Source organism: Danio rerio, chromosome 5 (assembly GCF_052040795.2).
Source record: "Danio rerio strain M-AB ecotype USA chromosome 5, GRCz13ab, whole genome shotgun sequence".
NCBI lineage: Eukaryota > Metazoa > Chordata > Actinopteri > Cypriniformes > Danionidae > Danio > Danio rerio.
The window spans coordinates 73,894,467-73,912,985 of record NC_141025.1 but is presented as its reverse complement, the minus strand read 5'-3'; the positions used below and the strand labels follow the sequence as shown (position 1 = coordinate 73,912,985).

General features: G+C 38.0%; 1 protein-coding gene across 2 annotated transcripts in view; it reads left to right on the top strand.

Moving 5' to 3' along the window:
- Positions 1-18,519, top strand: part of mn1b (MN1 proto-oncogene, transcriptional regulator b) — a 65,463-nt gene that overhangs the window by 15,574 nt on the left and 31,370 nt on the right. The window contains exon 2 of one of the 2 annotated variants that reach the window (XR_015491920.1): positions 11,340-12,437. Coding sequence is in view for 1 of the 2 variants with exons in the window: in XM_087254370.1 (XP_087110496.1) it covers positions 11,340-11,548 (209 nt within the window). In the remaining variant the exon portion in view is untranslated. Of the gene's footprint in view, positions 1-11,339; positions 14,062-18,519 lie in introns of those variants that run through there. The other variant, XM_087254370.1, reaches the window with a different exon arrangement.

Sequence of the window (18,519 nt, the reverse complement as noted above, 5' to 3'; positions counted from 1 at the left end):
TATTAAATGGTGGACTTTAACTGCAGTTTGGCTCTTTCATTCAGGGAGTTCATTCATGCCCCTCGCGACAAACGAGATATTTGATTCGAGGAACTGCTCTAAGCGTGTATTTTTCATGCAATGTTTGATACCGCACGGCGAATGAGAGAAAAAAAACCTCCGCATTTCCCGGAAACTTAGATGCACTCGGCAGGTAGCGTCAGAAAGCCGCATGTGTTATTCCGGTCACTAAATGCGGTGAAAACCCTACACGAGGTTAAAGTTTGGTTGTGGTGCTAACATGTTTACACTCGGTGCAATAGTTAACTTAGTTCAATACGAGCAAACTGAATAAACAAAGAGCGCTGGTCGCTCACTTACCAAATCTGTAGAGACAGGACAATCACCAGCAACTAGAGCCGCGTCTTTATGAAGAGAAGAGTACAAGCGAATCCGGATCTCAGTGTTTGCAGATGAGAACAGCTCTCAGGTAAACAATAATCCTCCTTAGACACGTAAGTTATTGTTGTCGAGCGTCGCCTACACTGTAATCCACACGTGAGACTGAGCTCTCACAGAGAGAAAATGAAAACAAAACTTAACTGCAGCAAACTATAAAAGCAACACTTCACGCTTGTTTTGCCAATACAACGTGGCGTCTCTAAACACTGTGACACTAATGAATATTAATGAAGTTGCACAATAGAGCGCGCTGATTGGTTTGAACCAAGCCTTACTCATGCATTAATGCATCACACTGTAAGACGTAATAAGACTCACTCTGGCACAGACGTCCACTCTGCACGCTGGAATACACGCTGATATGTCGTGACCGTGACGCAGCTTCAAAAATTAGTTTCAAACCGGAAGTACGAATTTGCTTGAAATAACGCAAAAACAACCAATTTACACTTTTTAGTGAAATATAGGTGTCCTAATAGTGTTTATAGCAGTGTGGGACACATATACAACTGTCAACAGCTCATGTGTTTTGGTGTTTCGTGACCCTTTAAGAGCAAGGGGCGTCCCCTGCTGGTTCGGTGGTATGGGTTGCGTATAGGGAGGATCAGCTCTTTAATGTTGATTTGTCACCCTTCAGAGTAAGACTGAAAATACGGAAGAAATACGAGAAAATACCTTAACGGGATGATAGCAGGAAAGAACTGTGAAATACAGGGGAATCCAGAGAAAATGGGAGGGTTGACAGGTATGCTACAGCAAGAGCGACCAACGCTAAATAACTATATAGATGCAACTATTGAGATCCACACAATGGAAATCACTTTTGTTGTCAATTTAAAAAAGGATTTGTTGGAGGAATGGAGGAAATGGGTTGAATATATTTTAGTTAGTGTTGGGGCCATTTGTGATATTTATATATATTTATGTTTTATTTGTTTATTTGTTGCATGATTGATTAAGATTAATAATATTATAAAGTATTATTCTGTGTCACTGATTGAGTTGTTTAGTGATATAGAATAACTCCGCCTATATGTCACGTCAGCTCACCTGCTTAAAGAAGGGCTCACAGGTGATGGGTGATCAGCTGGCAGGAGTAGCGGGGAAACCGTTTTTTGACCGTGTTTGTTTGTAGCATTTGTAAGACAAATAAAATAAATTCTGAGATATAAATGCTTGGACGCGTCATGAACATCACTGCTCCTGTAAAAACGGCTCCGAAATAACTAGATGATGCTGGAGACTGTTATAGTTAGTATACTTAATTTTGTTGCTATAAACCAATAGAAGATGTTGAACTGATAGATAAATATATGCTAATGTGTGTACATGTATGCGGTTATGCATATTCATATTGTATTGTGTGATATCCCTATGTGTACAATGAAGATGGTCAGTTAAGATTATTCTGGAAGGAATTATATTATGCCATGCGTTCTCTCCCTTGATGTAAATTGTGCTTCTATTTTTATTTTTATTTCTCTTTATGCTCTTTTTTTATTTTAGGATTTACAAAATTTGAGTACTACTCTGTAGTTAATTTCCCCCACAGTCCAAATGCGGTACAGGTGAATTGGGTAAGCTAAATTGTCCGAAGTGTATGAGTGTGAATGAGTGTGTATGGATGTTTCCCAGAGATGGGTTGCAGCTGGATGGGCAACCGTTGCGTAAAACATATGCTGGATAGGTTGGCGGTTCATTCCGCTGTGGCGACCTCAGATTAAAAAAGGGACTAAGCCAAAAAGAAAATGAATAAATGTTAATACAACCGACAATAATGCACGTAATTTGTATACCACGTAAGGTCACATATTGAGTTTCAAATGTACCTTGAAATGCTGTATGATTGTACTCAATTGAGTGTTCACAATAGACATAAAATAATAATAAAAAAAAACAGCAAATGAGTATTTTATTGAGCAAAAGGTCTTGAACTGTGACTTGTAAATTAAAATAAAGTGTGGCCAAAATAAATAAATGTGTGAATACAAATGACTGTAATGTTATTAAAAATCAGTACTGAAATCATTTGTAATATTTAGCGTGGCGGTAATACTTTTCAGTGTATTATTATGCATGTTTTAGAATAAAAACATAAGATTAGACAGTCACTTCATGTCATTTCCTCTACTCTGCAGTCAGAGGATTTATGTCTCGCAGCAGTAAATCACTTGTCATTTTGCTGATATGTGTATTAGTTCCCCAAGTATTGAGTGTGCTGGTGGAGGGGGGAGGGGAGAGAGAGAGAAAAAAAATAGAGAGAGGGAAAAAAAAAAGCGAGAGAGACAAAGACTGTGCCTGCCTGAACTCAAACCTCCCACAAGATTTCTGCAGGAAGGAGGATTTCAGCTTTCAAACCTCCAAATAAGTCTTTAGCAAATCCTCTGGCGGATAGCAATTAAAGAGGCAATGTGTGGATCAAAATTAGCATCTTTTCTGTGAAATCCCTAGATATTTGGCGTTCAGTGCATTGAATTGGTAAATTCAGTAATATTTTCTGATCAAAATTGAACAGACATATATACACTACCTGATAAAAGTCTTGTCGCCTTTCCAAGTTCTAGGAACAGCAAATAATAATGACTTCTAGTTGATCATTTGGTATCAGAAGTGGCTTATTTGAAAGGCAAACGCCTGTAGATTATGCGTATTTTAGCTAAATAAAATATGATCATGCCATGATTTTGAATTATTTAATTAGGAGAGTAAAGTCTGACTTTGCTTAGACAAAAGTCTTGTCATTTAACAGAAATAATGCACAGTATAGAATATAAAGTCATGCTGCAAAGGAAACAGGATGAAAATTGTGTATGACTCCCATGAGCTTGGAGGACTGCATCCATACATCTCCGCAATGACTCAAATAACTTAATAAAGTCATCTGGAACAGCAAAGGATGCGCTCTGCATGACTCCCAGAGTTCATCAAGAGTCCTTGGATTCATCTTCAATGCCTCCTTCATCTAACCCCAGACATGCTCAATAATGTTCATGTCTGGTTACTGGGCTGGCCAATCCTGGAGCATCTTCTTTGCTTTCAGGAGCTTTGATATGGAGGCTGAAGTATAAGAAGGAGCGCTATCCTTGCAATGTAATGGGCAGCACAAATGTCTTGATATCTCTGATATCTTATACATTCTGCAGATCTCCTGCACGCCTCATACTGAATGTAACCCCAAACCATGATTATTTCTTCACCAAACTTGACTGATTTCTCTGAGAATCTTGGGTCCATCCAGGTTCCAGTAGGCCTTCTGCAGTATTTGTTCAACAGATTATTCATCTGAAAAATCTATACCTTCTGCCACTTTTCCAAGTGATCAAGAAAGTCAAGTTATTATTTTTTGCTCTTATAACTGGGATCCAGACAAGACGTTTGTCAGGTAGTGTACATTGAGTCCCTAAGTATTGGTTGAACCGATACAAGAAATATTTTGTACCTGTTTTAGTGGGTTCTCTTATAAGGATTTATCTTAATTATCATGATTATTATTATTGTATACTGCAGCAGTATGGCGAAGCCCATAACAAATAAAGTTCACTACTACGATGTGTGTGTGCAAAAATGAGAAGAAAGTGGCAATCGTATTGTCTTTCTGAACATTTTTTTGGGTAACACTTTAGTTTAAGTTACAATTCACACTATCTACTACTGGCTTATAACCTGCCTATTATTAAGATGTTAACTGTTTATTAGCACTTCTAAAGTGTGATCTTATTTTTACATCTCTAATTCATACACAAACCCAACTACTACCTTAGGCCGTACTCACACTAGGTACAGTTGCCTCGAACCGGGCCAAAGCACGCTTGTCCCCCCTCCCGTCTCACCCGAGGGCCCGCACTCACACCACAAACGGGCTTCGGCACATTTACGTCATCGCTGGTGCGCTGTTCAGTGAGAAGCACTCTCTCACTCAGCAGCACAGTGGAGATTTCTCTAGTTATATTGTTTCAGTCGTTTGATATGCCGTCAAATATTTCGCCAAACAGTCCTTAGGGATGCGGGGACACGCAGTCAGATATTTCGCCGAACAGATCCGCCACTTTTGGTGCTCATAAACAATCATAAAGCTCTCGTGCTGCAGGAATGAGGAGGTCTGCTGAAGGCGCGCAGCTGTCGTCAAGTGAGGGGTTTGCGTCTTTAATAAACTACGGCAGTTTGCGTTCACTGAACAGTAAGAATGATTAATAAATCCATATGAAACAGCCCTTTAAAAGTCACGTCTCGCTTTCAGTTTCGGGCTTTGGCATGTTTTGCACTCACACACAAGCGTACCGCGCCAAAGCCCAAGTGAACCGCGCTCAGGCACACCTCTTCCAACCGGGCCAGGGCCGGCCAAGTGAACCGTGCTTGAGCCCGATTCAGCGCACTCACACTTCTCAAACGATCCGGGAAACGGGACTGAGCACGGTACGGATGGCATAGTGTGAGTAGGCCCTTACTAACTATTATTAAGCCGCTAGTAAGTATTCATTGAGCTAAAAGTCTTAGTTATTGATTTGTTAATAGCGTGAACTGTACGTTAAAATAAAGTGTGACGACTTTTGTCATAAAAATTAGCAGTTTTCATTTATTCATTTTCTTTTCGGCTTAGTCCTTTTATTAATCAGGGGTCGCCACAGCAGAATGAACCGCCAACTTAAGCCTGGTTTATACTCGACGTGCTCGCTAGTTCGCTTGAGTGCACCCGGCGAATGTGATGTCATCGATGAGTTTGCGGAGGTTCCCTTTGGGTGCGCGACATGATTTCGGTCAGCGGAGCGCATGATTTTTTTTGTGATTTGAGTAAACAGTTTGCGTGGTGCCACAACTGCTTTGAGTTGAATATTAATCACTAAAGAGATTTTGTCTGAAACAATATGACTGTACATACATCTTTATGATGCGTGATCATAGAAATAACCAGATGATCAATAATTCCTGGCTAAAAATTGCAACAGCCGTAGGAAAGGAGGAAAGTTTTTGTTAAAAGGTTTGGAAAAACCTGAGGGACACATTTGTTAAAGTCAAAAGAGGCCATGGCAAAAGTGGGGACCAGGTACACAATCACAGAAATATGTTTTTACCACCATTTATAGGCTTTACACTGATGTATATATTACAATTATTGAATTTAAAACAATTTAATAGTTACAAAACTATAATTAATGAATAAATTATTTCTTTCCAACCTGTAAAAGAATATATAAACCCATCGGTTTACAATATACTGATGGCCTGTTTTTCTAGGCTTTACTGGTGATAATGGTCAGGAAGGTTGGATCATTGTTGCCTTTTTAGCATAAGTATAGGAAATAAACTAGCCAGACAGTAATGTGTGAATTGTGGAGCGGGCTAGATCTAAAAAAAACATAACTATTTTTTATTCAGTGTTTATTTTTTTTTTTTTTTTTTGCTTTTTTTGTCATAATAAAAATATATTTCTAGAGCAACTCATGTTCTGTTGTCATTACCATTTGAATAAACTTTAATAGAATAGCAATTGAGCACATTTAAATATTAGATAAAGCATCCTCATTCAATACATAAACAATAAAAAAATTATTTAAAGTGTTTTTCTTTAACGCATTATTGAATGTATTTTAGTTTATTTAAAATGTCAAATTTAATTTGCTATTTATTTTATATTAAGGCAAGGCAAGTTTATTTATATAGCACATTTCATACACAGTGGCAATTCAAAGTGCTTTACATAAACAGGAATAAAAAAGACAAGTTTAGGACATAAAATGCAGAAAATAAAAATGATTAAAAACAGATAAAAACAATTTAAAATGTGTTAAAATAGGTTATAAAAGAATGAAAAAGAAAACGAAAAAACATAATAGTGCAATCTGTCGGACGTAGCACAGTGCTCATACAGTAAAGGCACAGCTAAACAGATGTGTTTTCAGTCTTGATTTGAACATGCCTAATGTTGGTGCACATCTGATCATTTCTGGAAGCTGATTTTAATACTAAAATTTAAAACTGCATTTTTTTAAAGGATATGTTATGTGTGGCTTTAAAGATTAAAGTACATCAAGGACATCATATTATGTGTATCATCCTTGGCTGCTGTGTTTTGGCATGGGCACTGAGCCTCTTTAATGCATACATTAGTAGTGTTTTACAGTGTGTTTGTGTGTGTGTGTGTTTTGGGGCTGCACAGTTGTCACATTGCTCTTTCTATCTCTCTCTCTATGTATATATGATTGTGTGTGTGTCTGTGTTTGGGGGAGCAGTTTCTAAGTGTATGTGTGTGTGTGTAAGCGTGTGTGCTGGGTGGGGAGGGATGCTTGGTTGCTTATCCAGGCTGTGAGCAGCCTGCTGTGCCCAGCTATCATGGACTATTGGCAGACTCTGCAGGACGTATGACAAGAGAAGGACTGTGTGCGTGTGCTTGTGTGTGTGTGTGTGTGTGTGTGTGTGTTATTGCCTAAGGCATGTGAAGATGAGGGGGTGGTATATGTATATTTGAGGCCACTTGCAAATTCTCAGTTTCTCAGGATTTGTTAGGTGTGTGTTAAGAGTAAAATTTGTCTGATAACAATCCTTAATGTTTTGATCATATAGAAAATCAAAATAAATTTTAATTTGAATTTGTTTTCATTTATTATTCCACGTAATACTGAAATTTTAACTTGTGAGGTTAAAACACTGGTATTGTGCTGTATAAAATGCGATATAACCTTTTAAAATTGACATCGATGTTGTGACATTTTATTTACCATTTAGATTTAATAATCACTGTCATTAGTAAATAAAACTAAATTCAGTTTAACTCTCAAACATACACCTATAAATCCGGTCTTTTAATTTCGGCTTTTGAAAATTTTGATTCTCTGAGTTTATCAGGTGTGTAAAAAGTAAAATGCTAATATTTGACACGAATGAGGCGATGCGAATCATGCGATTTGTGTGAATTGAGCAATTTGCACGAATCGCTTGAGTTGGCGTTAACCAATCAGTAGCGTTACCCAATCAGGAGCTCTCTCTTGTAGCCCCGTGATTATGACGTAGCGCCTGTTGTAGGTGTTTCGAGGGGAAATCCTCGTGCCGACAGCAGACAACAGCTCTTCAAATTGGACTCGGCTCAGTTGAAAGCACCGCTGAAAGTTTCCATCATTCAGGTGTAGTTTCTGGAGGAGTTGATGAACTCACAGAGCTGGGTGCTCCTCAGAAAGGATTCAGTGAACTCAGACATGGCACCGAACGAATCTACCCTGTTTTTCAGCCTTCCTAAAGCACATAAACACAGCTATTCTCTCAATAAAAACCATGCTAGCCATTTAGCAATGAAACTAGAGTCACCAGGCAGACAGAAGCCCTGTCCATCACAGAATCCTTGTCTGCTGTGAAGTGAATTTCACGCAAATGAAGTGACTTTGATGCGCAAATGGCGAAAACTTTGATGCGCAAATAGCGAGATTTTTTTACGCATGATGCATCTGGTGTGAACACAGCATAAGAATAATGATTATTTAGAGCTCTTCTGAAGTTAAACATTGGTATTGTGCATTTTTTATATTTATAGAAGTAGTTAAAATAATCACTGTCACCAGTAAATAAAACAAAAAGTCATGTTTTACTCAAACGTATTCGATTAATGGTAAATCAAATAAAATTAGTTGTTTTTCAATGCTATCTCATTCGAAACTTTTTATTTAATTCGTATAAATTTGTACGATCTTATTCATTTGATTTAGTACGATTTGCTCAACTACATGAATTAATCGGGTTTAGGTGTTGGGTTTCCTTTTAAAATCATACACTTTCGTACAACTAAGCTTGTACGAATTAGCCACTAAACTGACAAAATGTAAAATATTTATAATTCCTCGTAAGATCAGGGTGCTTTTGTTTGTATTAATGGTGTTAGGAAATACAATCCCACCTCTTTTTTTTTTTACCACAAATGTCTCCTCTCTAGATTCCTTTCCCCTTTATTTGTGTCCTCTCTCCTCAGGGTTTGGGGGATGGGTTCGGGTTACTGACCTTTCTCTACACCTTACCGTTTCTTTCTGCAGTACTGGTCCAGACAGGCTCGAGGGCGAGACCAGGCGCCCGTCTCTCAAAATGGCTGTGTGTTAGTGTTAGTGCGTGTGTGTGTGTGTGTGTGTAAAGGTGTTTGTCTGTAGGAGAGAGCAGAGATGACTGTCACACATTTTTAATTTGCTGAATATTCATTTAGAAAACATTTAGCTAAGATTTACAGTTTTACCTTTAATATATTCGACATGTCCGATGTCATTATTATTTATGACAACTTAATTTACAACATGAATGCCATTAAGATGCCATTAAACTGAAAGTATGGAAAGAAAAATTGGCTAGAATTATGTTTCACACGCTCACAATTGAAGTCAGAATTATTCCCCCTCCTGTGGTTTTTAATTTTTTTTTTTGTAAATATTTCCCAAATGATGTTTAACAGATTCAGGAATTTTTTACAGTATTTCCTATAATATTTTTTCTTCTGGAGAAAGTCTGATTTGTTTTATTTCGGCAAGAATAAAAGCAGTTTTTAATTTTTTAAAAACCATTTCACGGTTAATATTATTAGCCCCATTAAGCTATAATTTTTTCCGATTGTCTACAGAACAAACCACTGTTATACAATGACTTGCCTAATTAACCTAGTTAAGGTTAAATGTCTATTTAAGTTGAATACTACTATCTTGCAAAATATCTAGTCAAAAGTTATGTATTAAAAGAAATGAGTTATTAGAAATGAGTTATTAAAAGTATTATGTTTCGAAATGTGTCTTCTTTGCGTTAAACAAAAATGTTCAGGAGGGCTAATAATCCTTACTTCAACTGTATTCTGTAGCTTAATATGGCACTTTTAATGTAAACGATGATTTAAGATAATCTACAAACCTAAAACAAGCATTTCCAAAGATTTTTTAACAAGTTTTATTATTTTTTTGAACATCTGTTTGTATGTTAAAAACTATTACGATGTGGATTGTGTATAAAATTAATGCAATTCCCTGTCTCACCTTTCACCTTTCGCTGTGACATTTTGAATACAGCCTCTTATAAACCTGGGTATGGATTTGGTTTTGTGGCTCAAATAAGAAGGGGGGCAGGGCATCGACATGTGGGTCAATTCTTTCCTAGAGTCATTATGCACATAAATTAGGTCAAACAAGGTCAAAGGTCCTAAAACAGCCTTTTTTTTTTTTTGTTACTTGTTTTTATTATTTTTTTTTAATAAATGATAGTTTAGTAATTTTATCGTCTAAAATTAATTTTGTATGAAGTAACACTTCATGGATTCACATCTCCAGTTAACAGTCCATTTTCTAATGGTAAATTTTAAATCTTACAACAAAGGAATATTGACTTTCCTCATTGCGTTACGTTCTGTAATATTTGTTTTTTGCTAATAATCTTGCTAACTGATGCATTTATTCAGGATTAATGATGGTGACAGTGCTGGTTTTGGTGGTTTTCAAAATAAAAGTCTTTACAACTGGCTCGTAAGTAGGTTCATACAAAATATATGCTTAGAGAAATCCACAGATTTCCATAGCCCAGTTTATGAACTTATGTAAATTTGGGTACATATATATTTATTCAGTTTTTATATTATTTTCAGTCACTTTATTGCCTAATATGCAATGTGTCTATGAGTTATTTACAATACAGATTGTTAAGTAATTGTTATGTGACAGAATGCTGACAAGGAAGTGTGGATCCAAATGCAGGTTTATTACACAGATATGGTCAGGCAAGCAACGGTCAAAACAGGGGCAAACAGATGTATACAGGGAATCAAGAGTCATGGTTAAATAACAGACGAGTGGTCCATCCCCGCAACATACAATGTAAACAAACAAACAAGGCGAGGGTCAAAAGACGTCAAAGCAAGGCAAGGGAAAAGCATCATAATGTTCACAGTAACAGTAAAACAAGGGGGTGGCGCAGTGGGTAGCATGTTCTCCTCAAACAAGAAGGTCACTGGCTCGAGCCTCAGCTAGGTCACTTGGCATTTCTGTGTGGAGTTTGAATGTTCTCTCCATGTTCGCGTGGATTTCCGCCGGATGATCCGATTTCCCCCACAAGTCCAAAGACATGTGGTACAGGTGAATTTGATATGCTAAAATTGGTGGTGTGGCGACCCCAGATTAAATAAGGGAAATAAATAAGACTCAGCACTGATGTGTGTGTGTGTGTGTGTGTGTGTGTGTGTATGTGTGTGTGTGTGTGTGTGCTGTATAAATAGTCCTTGTATTCAGTCTGTAACAATCCTCTGGCTGTGTGTGTGTGCAATCAGCGGAATCTGGAACAGGTGCGTGTGAGTGGTGCATGACTGGATCTGTAGTCCGTAGAATGATTTGTACACTGTAAGAAAAATATTTTTTTTTTTACAGCTGCGGTGCCGAAAAAATGTAAAATAACAGCCATTAAATTACAGAAATTTACTGTAAAATAACGGATATTAAATTACAAAAATTTACTTAAATTTAAATTTTTAGTAAATTTCTGTAATTCAACAACTGTTATTTTACAGTAAACTTCTGTAATTTAACGACTGTTATTTTACGTTCTTTAAACTGTAAAATTACAGATTTTTTTTACAGTGTAGTACTATGCCAGTTTTTAGCGTTTAGAGTTTTTAGTAGAGATATTATATGAGAAACGTCCTTTGTCTAATTGTACGTATGTTGTAAAGCTTAAATAAAAGGTATCCTTTCTTTTATCATTCTTTGTTTTTAGATACTATATTCCTAATATCAATCCACAGCTTTTTACCAAATTCTGCACAGAAAAAGCAGAAAATGTTTGCAGATTCTGTCTGGCCCTGCATATATGACAATCTCGGTTGCCATCTACTGGCAAAACAATGTAACGTCAACTGTCAATCACAACTGATGTCTTCGTTCTTTTCCTTTTCCCTATTTCAGAGGCAGACCTCACTCAAAATAAGAGCGGAGGAGGAGCAGGTTCCTCTGGGACCGCTGGAGGTATGGGTTCTCATCTCCAGTGCCTGTCAGTCCATTGCACAGATGAACTCGGGGAGTCAAAGGGACGCGGAGGGCCTGTTCCTTCATGGCGTTCCCTGCACTCGGACATCTCGAATCGGTTTGGGACATTCGTAGCTGCGTTGACTTGAAGATAAATAGCAGAAAAAGAACTTCCACGATGAGGACACAGAAACAAGACTTCCCTTTTTACACGGAGTCAAGATTAATCAATGTTTCTTTGTCAGGAAAATCTGTGCCCCCCTTTTTTTGTAGAAAACAAAAATGATCACAGCGAGTCTTTCTGTAGGGTGGTATTTTGGGAGGCATAAGACCAGATAACAGTATACCAGTACTGATGCTGTATTTCCAGACCTCTGTATGTTCTGATGGCTATTCTATCCATCAAGTTTTTTGTGCATTCTTTCAATTTCTTTCTTTTTCCCCCGTTTATTGTTCCTTCTTATCAAATAACCCAGATTCTGTCTCAGATCTAGGATCTTTTTCTGACCTCTCACCCTCAGGGCAAGTCATTCTTTTGTTATGGAGAGACAGAAGAGTGCTTTGAAATTTGGTCATCGTGAGCTGTACAGCCTGCTGGCTTTTTGGGAAATTAGTAAAAGTGTCAAGGAAATCCTTTTAAAAGACGTTTCATGGAAATTCAATGATCCACCATCAGCTTTACCACAACATTTTTGGTTACTCTAAAACAAGGGTGCCCAAACTCTTTCTTATAAAGGGCCAAAAATCTAACTTTGTTTTTTGATTGAGGGTTGCGAGCTGAAGTCGAATATTCCAAACCATATTACATCAAACTTGCCATGTGTAATTATCTAATTACTTTGCTAATATTTAAACTACAAAACGTAGCTGTAAAACATACTAATTAATCAACATAGGCTCATTCTGAAAACATTGCCCTATATATGATTCTAGAGATCGTTAATTATGTAAATCATTAGGTATGGTGCTATATTATTTTGTAAATGAAAAGGTGACCAATTTCCTCATTTTGGAAGGCATTCCCAATGTTACCAGTTTGTCAATTATATATATATATATATATAATTATAATATAAGGGCGAGAATGTGGTAAAATCTGAAAACGTGGTAAAAGGGGTTTTCTTTTTCTGGTTTGCTTTTGAAAATTGTTGGTTGGGTTTAGGGAAGTGGGTGGACGTGTCAATCGTTGCTTTGGAAAATACTATTGGTTGGGTATAGGAAAGGAGGAGGGTGGACAGTCAGACGACAATGGCCTATGGTGGATTTACTCAAGAACAGCAGGCACGAATGGCACTTAAAAAGTGTACACAGTGCCCTCTGGTGGATTCGCGTAAACAAAAACTGCAAAAAAACATAGGTCCTTGGTCGTATTTGGTGCTCTCCAGAAATGTATATAGAGATACGTTTTCAGAATGAGTCTGGGTTGTAATTAATGACGCAGTATCAATTTTAACATTTTGTTAATGAACCCTGCAGGCACATGATGTCAACAAGGCGCCATATTGACGTTGTATCCCAACCTACCCCAACATCGTAGGGACGTTGGATTTTTTTTGGAAATGAAAATTGGGTTGACATCAGAACTCAATGTCCAATGTCCAACCTAAAATCGACCTAAAATCAACCAAATATCCACATCTAATCATGTTACACCTTAATGTTGTGGGGACGTTAGCACTATGACATCTATCACATATAACGTTGGATTTTGGTTACTTTCCTACACAACCTAAAATTAACCAAATATCAACGTCATTTGACGTCGCTACTGCACGTCAAAATACTGTTGTCGTTAGACGCTGGCTAGACATTGAATTTTGTTCTCCTGACGTCATGACCTAAATCTCATCTAATATTAATTTCTTATAATGTTGTGTGCCTGCAGGGAACTATAGAAAAAACATAAACAATCCCATTTATAACACAATGGAGATCAATGCTGAATACACTAGTCGAGCTGCTCCTGTCTTTGGCTTGCTTTGCTTGCCGATGTCTTGTGCATCTGTCTGTCAAGTGGCTGTAATTACATTTTAAAAGTCTGATTCATTTACAACATTTAATTTTAGTTGGCTTTTTTGTGGCTCCTCAATTAAACAAATAAACAAATGGTTATGCTATATTGGAAATGAAGATCTCTGTCAAAGGCATTCCCCAATCAACTCCCATCACCAATCAAGGTTACCATTGGCTAACTTAGGCCCGCAGGCCCTACTTCGGGCCCCTCTGCTCTAAAGTGTCTTATTTTCTCAGTACTGCTAAAATAAGTTTACATTTGCATTTTCCATGTTTCACTTTTTTTTTTCTCAATATTATTTTCTTAAACACCCGGGATGCTTCAGTACTGGTATGCCACATGGTTAAGAGGAAATGTTCTTTTGATGTTAAATGGATAACAAGTAGAAACCAGAACATTGGTATTGCACATGTAATTTTTAGGCAATCTTATACTCTTTAGAAACATGCTTCAATTGACCTGAAAAGGGTTAGATGGAAGGTTATAATAATGACAATGTGGAGATCCTTTTTTTTTTTTGTTTCTTTCTTTCTTTTCAATTTTTAAAGTAATATGTAAAGTGCAGTTGTCTGTTTTCCTGCATATTGTATATATATGTATATGTTTTATTGAGTAACTAAATAACAATAAATATGATGTTAATGGTGACACTTGTGATTTGAAAAGTTGTATTTTGTATTAAGTTGTATTTTGCACTATGCAATATTCATTCATTCGGCTACAGCCTGATTTAAACTTCTGCTTCAATGTCACATGTATGGTCAGGCGCAACCTTAGCGCAGTCACATAGCCCTCGTCGTGGCTGACACTGATGCGCCCCTCTTGAAAAATGTAACTACACATCGCAAAGACGCATAGCGCAAGCTTTGTGATTGGCCGGCTTGGTAACATTGACGAGTAAGCCTGATGGAGGGATTGTTCAAGTGTCGATCCTGTGAAGGAGCTCCAGATGGAAACTTTTGATTTGTGTTTACCTTATGATTAAAGTTGTTGCATGTCCACCAGTTCCCACATCTGAATGAGCGAGTTTGAGCTACTTGTACATTAAGGTAGCATTCATAAGGGACTCGACAGCCTGCTGCTAGCTAGCGTTTCGGAAGTGTTATTGCAGAGTAAAACAAACAGCATGCAGAAGTATAAATGCACAACTACGTGCAAGGCACTCATTCACACACACACACACACACATACATTACGGCCAATTTAGTTTTTTCAATACACATATAACGCATCTCTTTGGACTGTGGGGGAAAACAGAGCACCCAGAGGAAACCCACACTAACACGGGGGGAACATGCAAACTCCACACAGAAATGACAACTGACCCAGCTGGGTCTTGAACCAGTGACTTTCTTGCTGTGAGGCAACAGTGCTAACCACTGAGCCACCGTGCCACTGCACTATTGGGTTATATCAAATATTGAAATGCCACCATAGGTTTTAAGTAGAAATTTATTAACTTTTTAACTATTTCACATTTGTACAAAATGCAAATATGCATTATCAAAACAAATGTCAAGTTATGTTTTTGCACTTATTACTTGCTGTGCTGTAAATTATGGAATTACAAATGTTAATCATGGTAAAGGGCGTCAAACACCGGATGCGCCGCTCAGCCTCGTGACATGGCGCACACACGACAGTTGAAAGTATCACACACCAGACGCGCACATTCGCATGGTATTTAAAATGAAACTAATCAGATGGCGCTCTGTGGCGTGGCAGAACTGTCAACTGTGTCCTGAGTCATGGCTGGGCGCCACCGACTTGCAGCACCGCTGTGTGAACCCTGATAGAAACCTATGTTTAGAACTCTGAAATGCATGACGCTGCTTGGCGCTACGCGGCGCTTGTGGTGTGTGACCCCCTTAACAGTAGTTTTTCTCAGGAATTGTAGTTTAATGAGTAGTTTAGAAAATATGTACTTTTACTTAAGTTCATTTTAGTGCTATATTGATACTTATACCGAGTTATTTTCCTTCAACCTGCAGTCACTGCATAAGTTTATTTATTTTTTGTCTACGGTGATTACGGAGTATAAAGGCTCATATATACTTCTGCGTCAAGTGCACATGAATGCTCCGGTGCGGTCTTCGCGCGGTCGCATAGCCCTCACCGCACCGTGACGTGCACCTCTCAATAAATGTAACTACACTAATTCTCACCCCAAAGCTTTTCTTTTTCTGTGTATTGTTATTCATTTATTATTTTATTGTCTTTATTTTACTATTATTTTTCATTTCTTTATGTATTTTCAATTAATGCAAACCTTGGCTTGTATATAGTGAGTGCTAGCTATGTACGCTGGCTTTGTTCTGCAATAAATAAATAATCATAAAAAAAAAAATAACTACGCGTCTCAACGATGCATAGCGCAAACTCTGTGATTGGTCAGCTTAGTAGCTGTGATCAGTGTGGGCTGGACAGAGAGCCAAGCAAACTTTTGAAGCGAGTGTTCACAAGTTTCGAGTCTCATGAGTAGCTCTTGATGGAAGCTATTGTTTTGCATTCATCTTATGATTAATATTGTTGCATTTCTGCCGGTTCTGGTCTCTGAATGAGCGAGTTTAAGCTGCTTGTACGTTAAGGTAGCGTTCAGAAAATATAAAACACCTACGAAGAAAGTCGACACAGAGGATAAAAACCTATTGCCTGCTAGCTTTTAGAAAGTGTTATTTCAGAGCAAAACAAAAAGAACGCAGAACTATAAACGCATATAAATGCAAGTATAAATGACTGTGCGAGGCGGTCGCCGTGGGTCACGCGATCACTCAACGCAGAAGTATAAATCAGCCTATAATAATCAGTCCTGTAAATCCTGTCCACACAAATTAGCATTGTTAAAAAACACATCAGACTGACTTTAAGACATGAATGCTTCATAAATGCAGCAAACATTTAGTGTGAAGCAATGAAAGTGTCCACAAAGATGCTAATTGATTACACTCAATTACAGAGAAACTGATGTTTAGACTGATGTTACCGATGAGAAGATGAATGATGACTGACTCTGTTGACTGAAATCACCAAAATAACCTTAAACAATAACTAAATGAGCAAGCACACACACAACATGCTTGTGTTCTATCAGTGCTTGGTTTGTGGCACCAACATTTGGACACAAAGCTAGGGGCCGTTCACACAGAATGCATTTTTTCTTTCAAATGTGCTCCGCCTTTTTTGTATTTCAATGTAAAAACATAACTAATTTATGTTTTGTCAATTTAGTAGCTAATTTGTACAAATTCGAGTTCTGTTGTGTGGAATTGTATGATTTTTAAAAGGGGGCATTTCCACATAGCAAAATTTCTCTGGCCCAGCTCTGGCCCACACAATCAGGTTTTGCTTGGCCCACATGCCGCAGTGAATTACGGTACATGACTGGACCAAATCTGGCTTCCAGACAAGGGCCAAACACGGACCATATCTGGGCCAAGTCTCAGCCAAGTTAATAACTCATAACTGGGCCTGAACTGGGCCAGATAGGTTGGTGTGTCACGATTGCAATGAAATTGATAAAACCATGGAGTGATGCGCTTTAGGCACACTATGGGCACGCTTTTTCTCAAAGTGACCTGATTGGTAGAATTTTTTTTCTTTACTCAAAAATGATTTTAGTGTATTTTAAATGTGGGTCAAGACTGGCCAAACTCACATGGCCCACTTATCAAATTTTTAAATCTGGGCCAAATACTACGTTTTTCATCTGGCCCAAATCTTGTGTGCCGCCTTAAAGACGGTGCCACCTCTGCCAAACCCGGGCCATGTTTGGCCCACATGCTGTATGCCAGTGCCGGATGAATGCCTGCTGTGCCAGCTTTATGCCAAATCTGGGCCAGAATTCTTTGCTACTAGGGTTGTACCAAACCCCACTCCTAAACCCGATTGTCATTGGGGGATGAGCAAATCATACAAATTTTTATGAATGAGATCATGCAAACTAATACGAATTCGCCAAGTTAAGAATTGCCGTGAGATAGCGTTGGAGTTTTCACTGTTCACCAGTCATCCTTTTTTCCCCAGAGAGAAATACTAATCTGTTAATTTGAGTGAAGTTAGCATAAAGTGTTTGCCATATGCTTTAGCTGCAAGCTGCTGTTATTTTTAGCCACAGGCACATCTCCTATTAAGTCTAAGTGTAAATCATTTAATTAAAAAAACCCCACTGAGCTTTGCAGCATGGCAAACCCTAAAAAGCCAATTGGCCCCATGCTGCTTGAGCTGGATGCTGAATTCCTATAAATACACCGCATGTTTGTTCAGGACAGATATGCATCTTTGGGAAAGTAGCACAATGTTGACCTAAGTCTGCTTCCTCCCCCTCTCCAAAATCAACTCACCCCTCCATCCACCCTCCAAAGACCCAGAGGTGAATGTCTCGGACAGGAGCGAAAAAGAGAACATGTGAAAATGCTGCATTAACGTCACTAACAGAGGTGCTGAATTTGCTTAACTCACACTACCTTTTAATTACATGCTTTATTTTATCTAGAGGAGATTTGAGAAATTTAAAAATGTATTTGGTCAAAATTTATCTAAAGGTACAATTCTCACTATGAATAAACCATTTGCCTCAGTACCCAGTAAGCACACAACATCATAAGACATTAATGTTAGGTTAGGTTTAGGTCGTGATATCAGGTGACCAAAATTAATTGTCTAGCCAGGGTCTAAGGACAACGTTATTTTGGTGTCCAATAATGATGTCAAATGACGTTGATATTTGGTTGATTTTAGGTTGATTTTAGGTTGTGTTGGAATATCGACCAAAATCCAACGCCTTAAACCAATGTTATATTGACGTCAAATACTAACATTTATTCCTCAGGTTTAGCAACCAAAATCCAATGTCTGATAGACGTCATAGTGGCAATGTCAACACAACGTCAAGCTGTAACATCATTAGACGTTGATTTTAGGTTGGACGTTAGATATTGACATTGGTCTGACGTTGGGTTCTGACGCTAACTCGATTTTCATTTCCAAACAAAGTGCAACGTCCCCATGCATAGGGGTACAACGTCAATCTGACATTACATTGACAACCCGTGCTTGGGTAAACTCCCAATTTGCTGCTTATTGATAACTATTAAGGTAGTAGTTGGG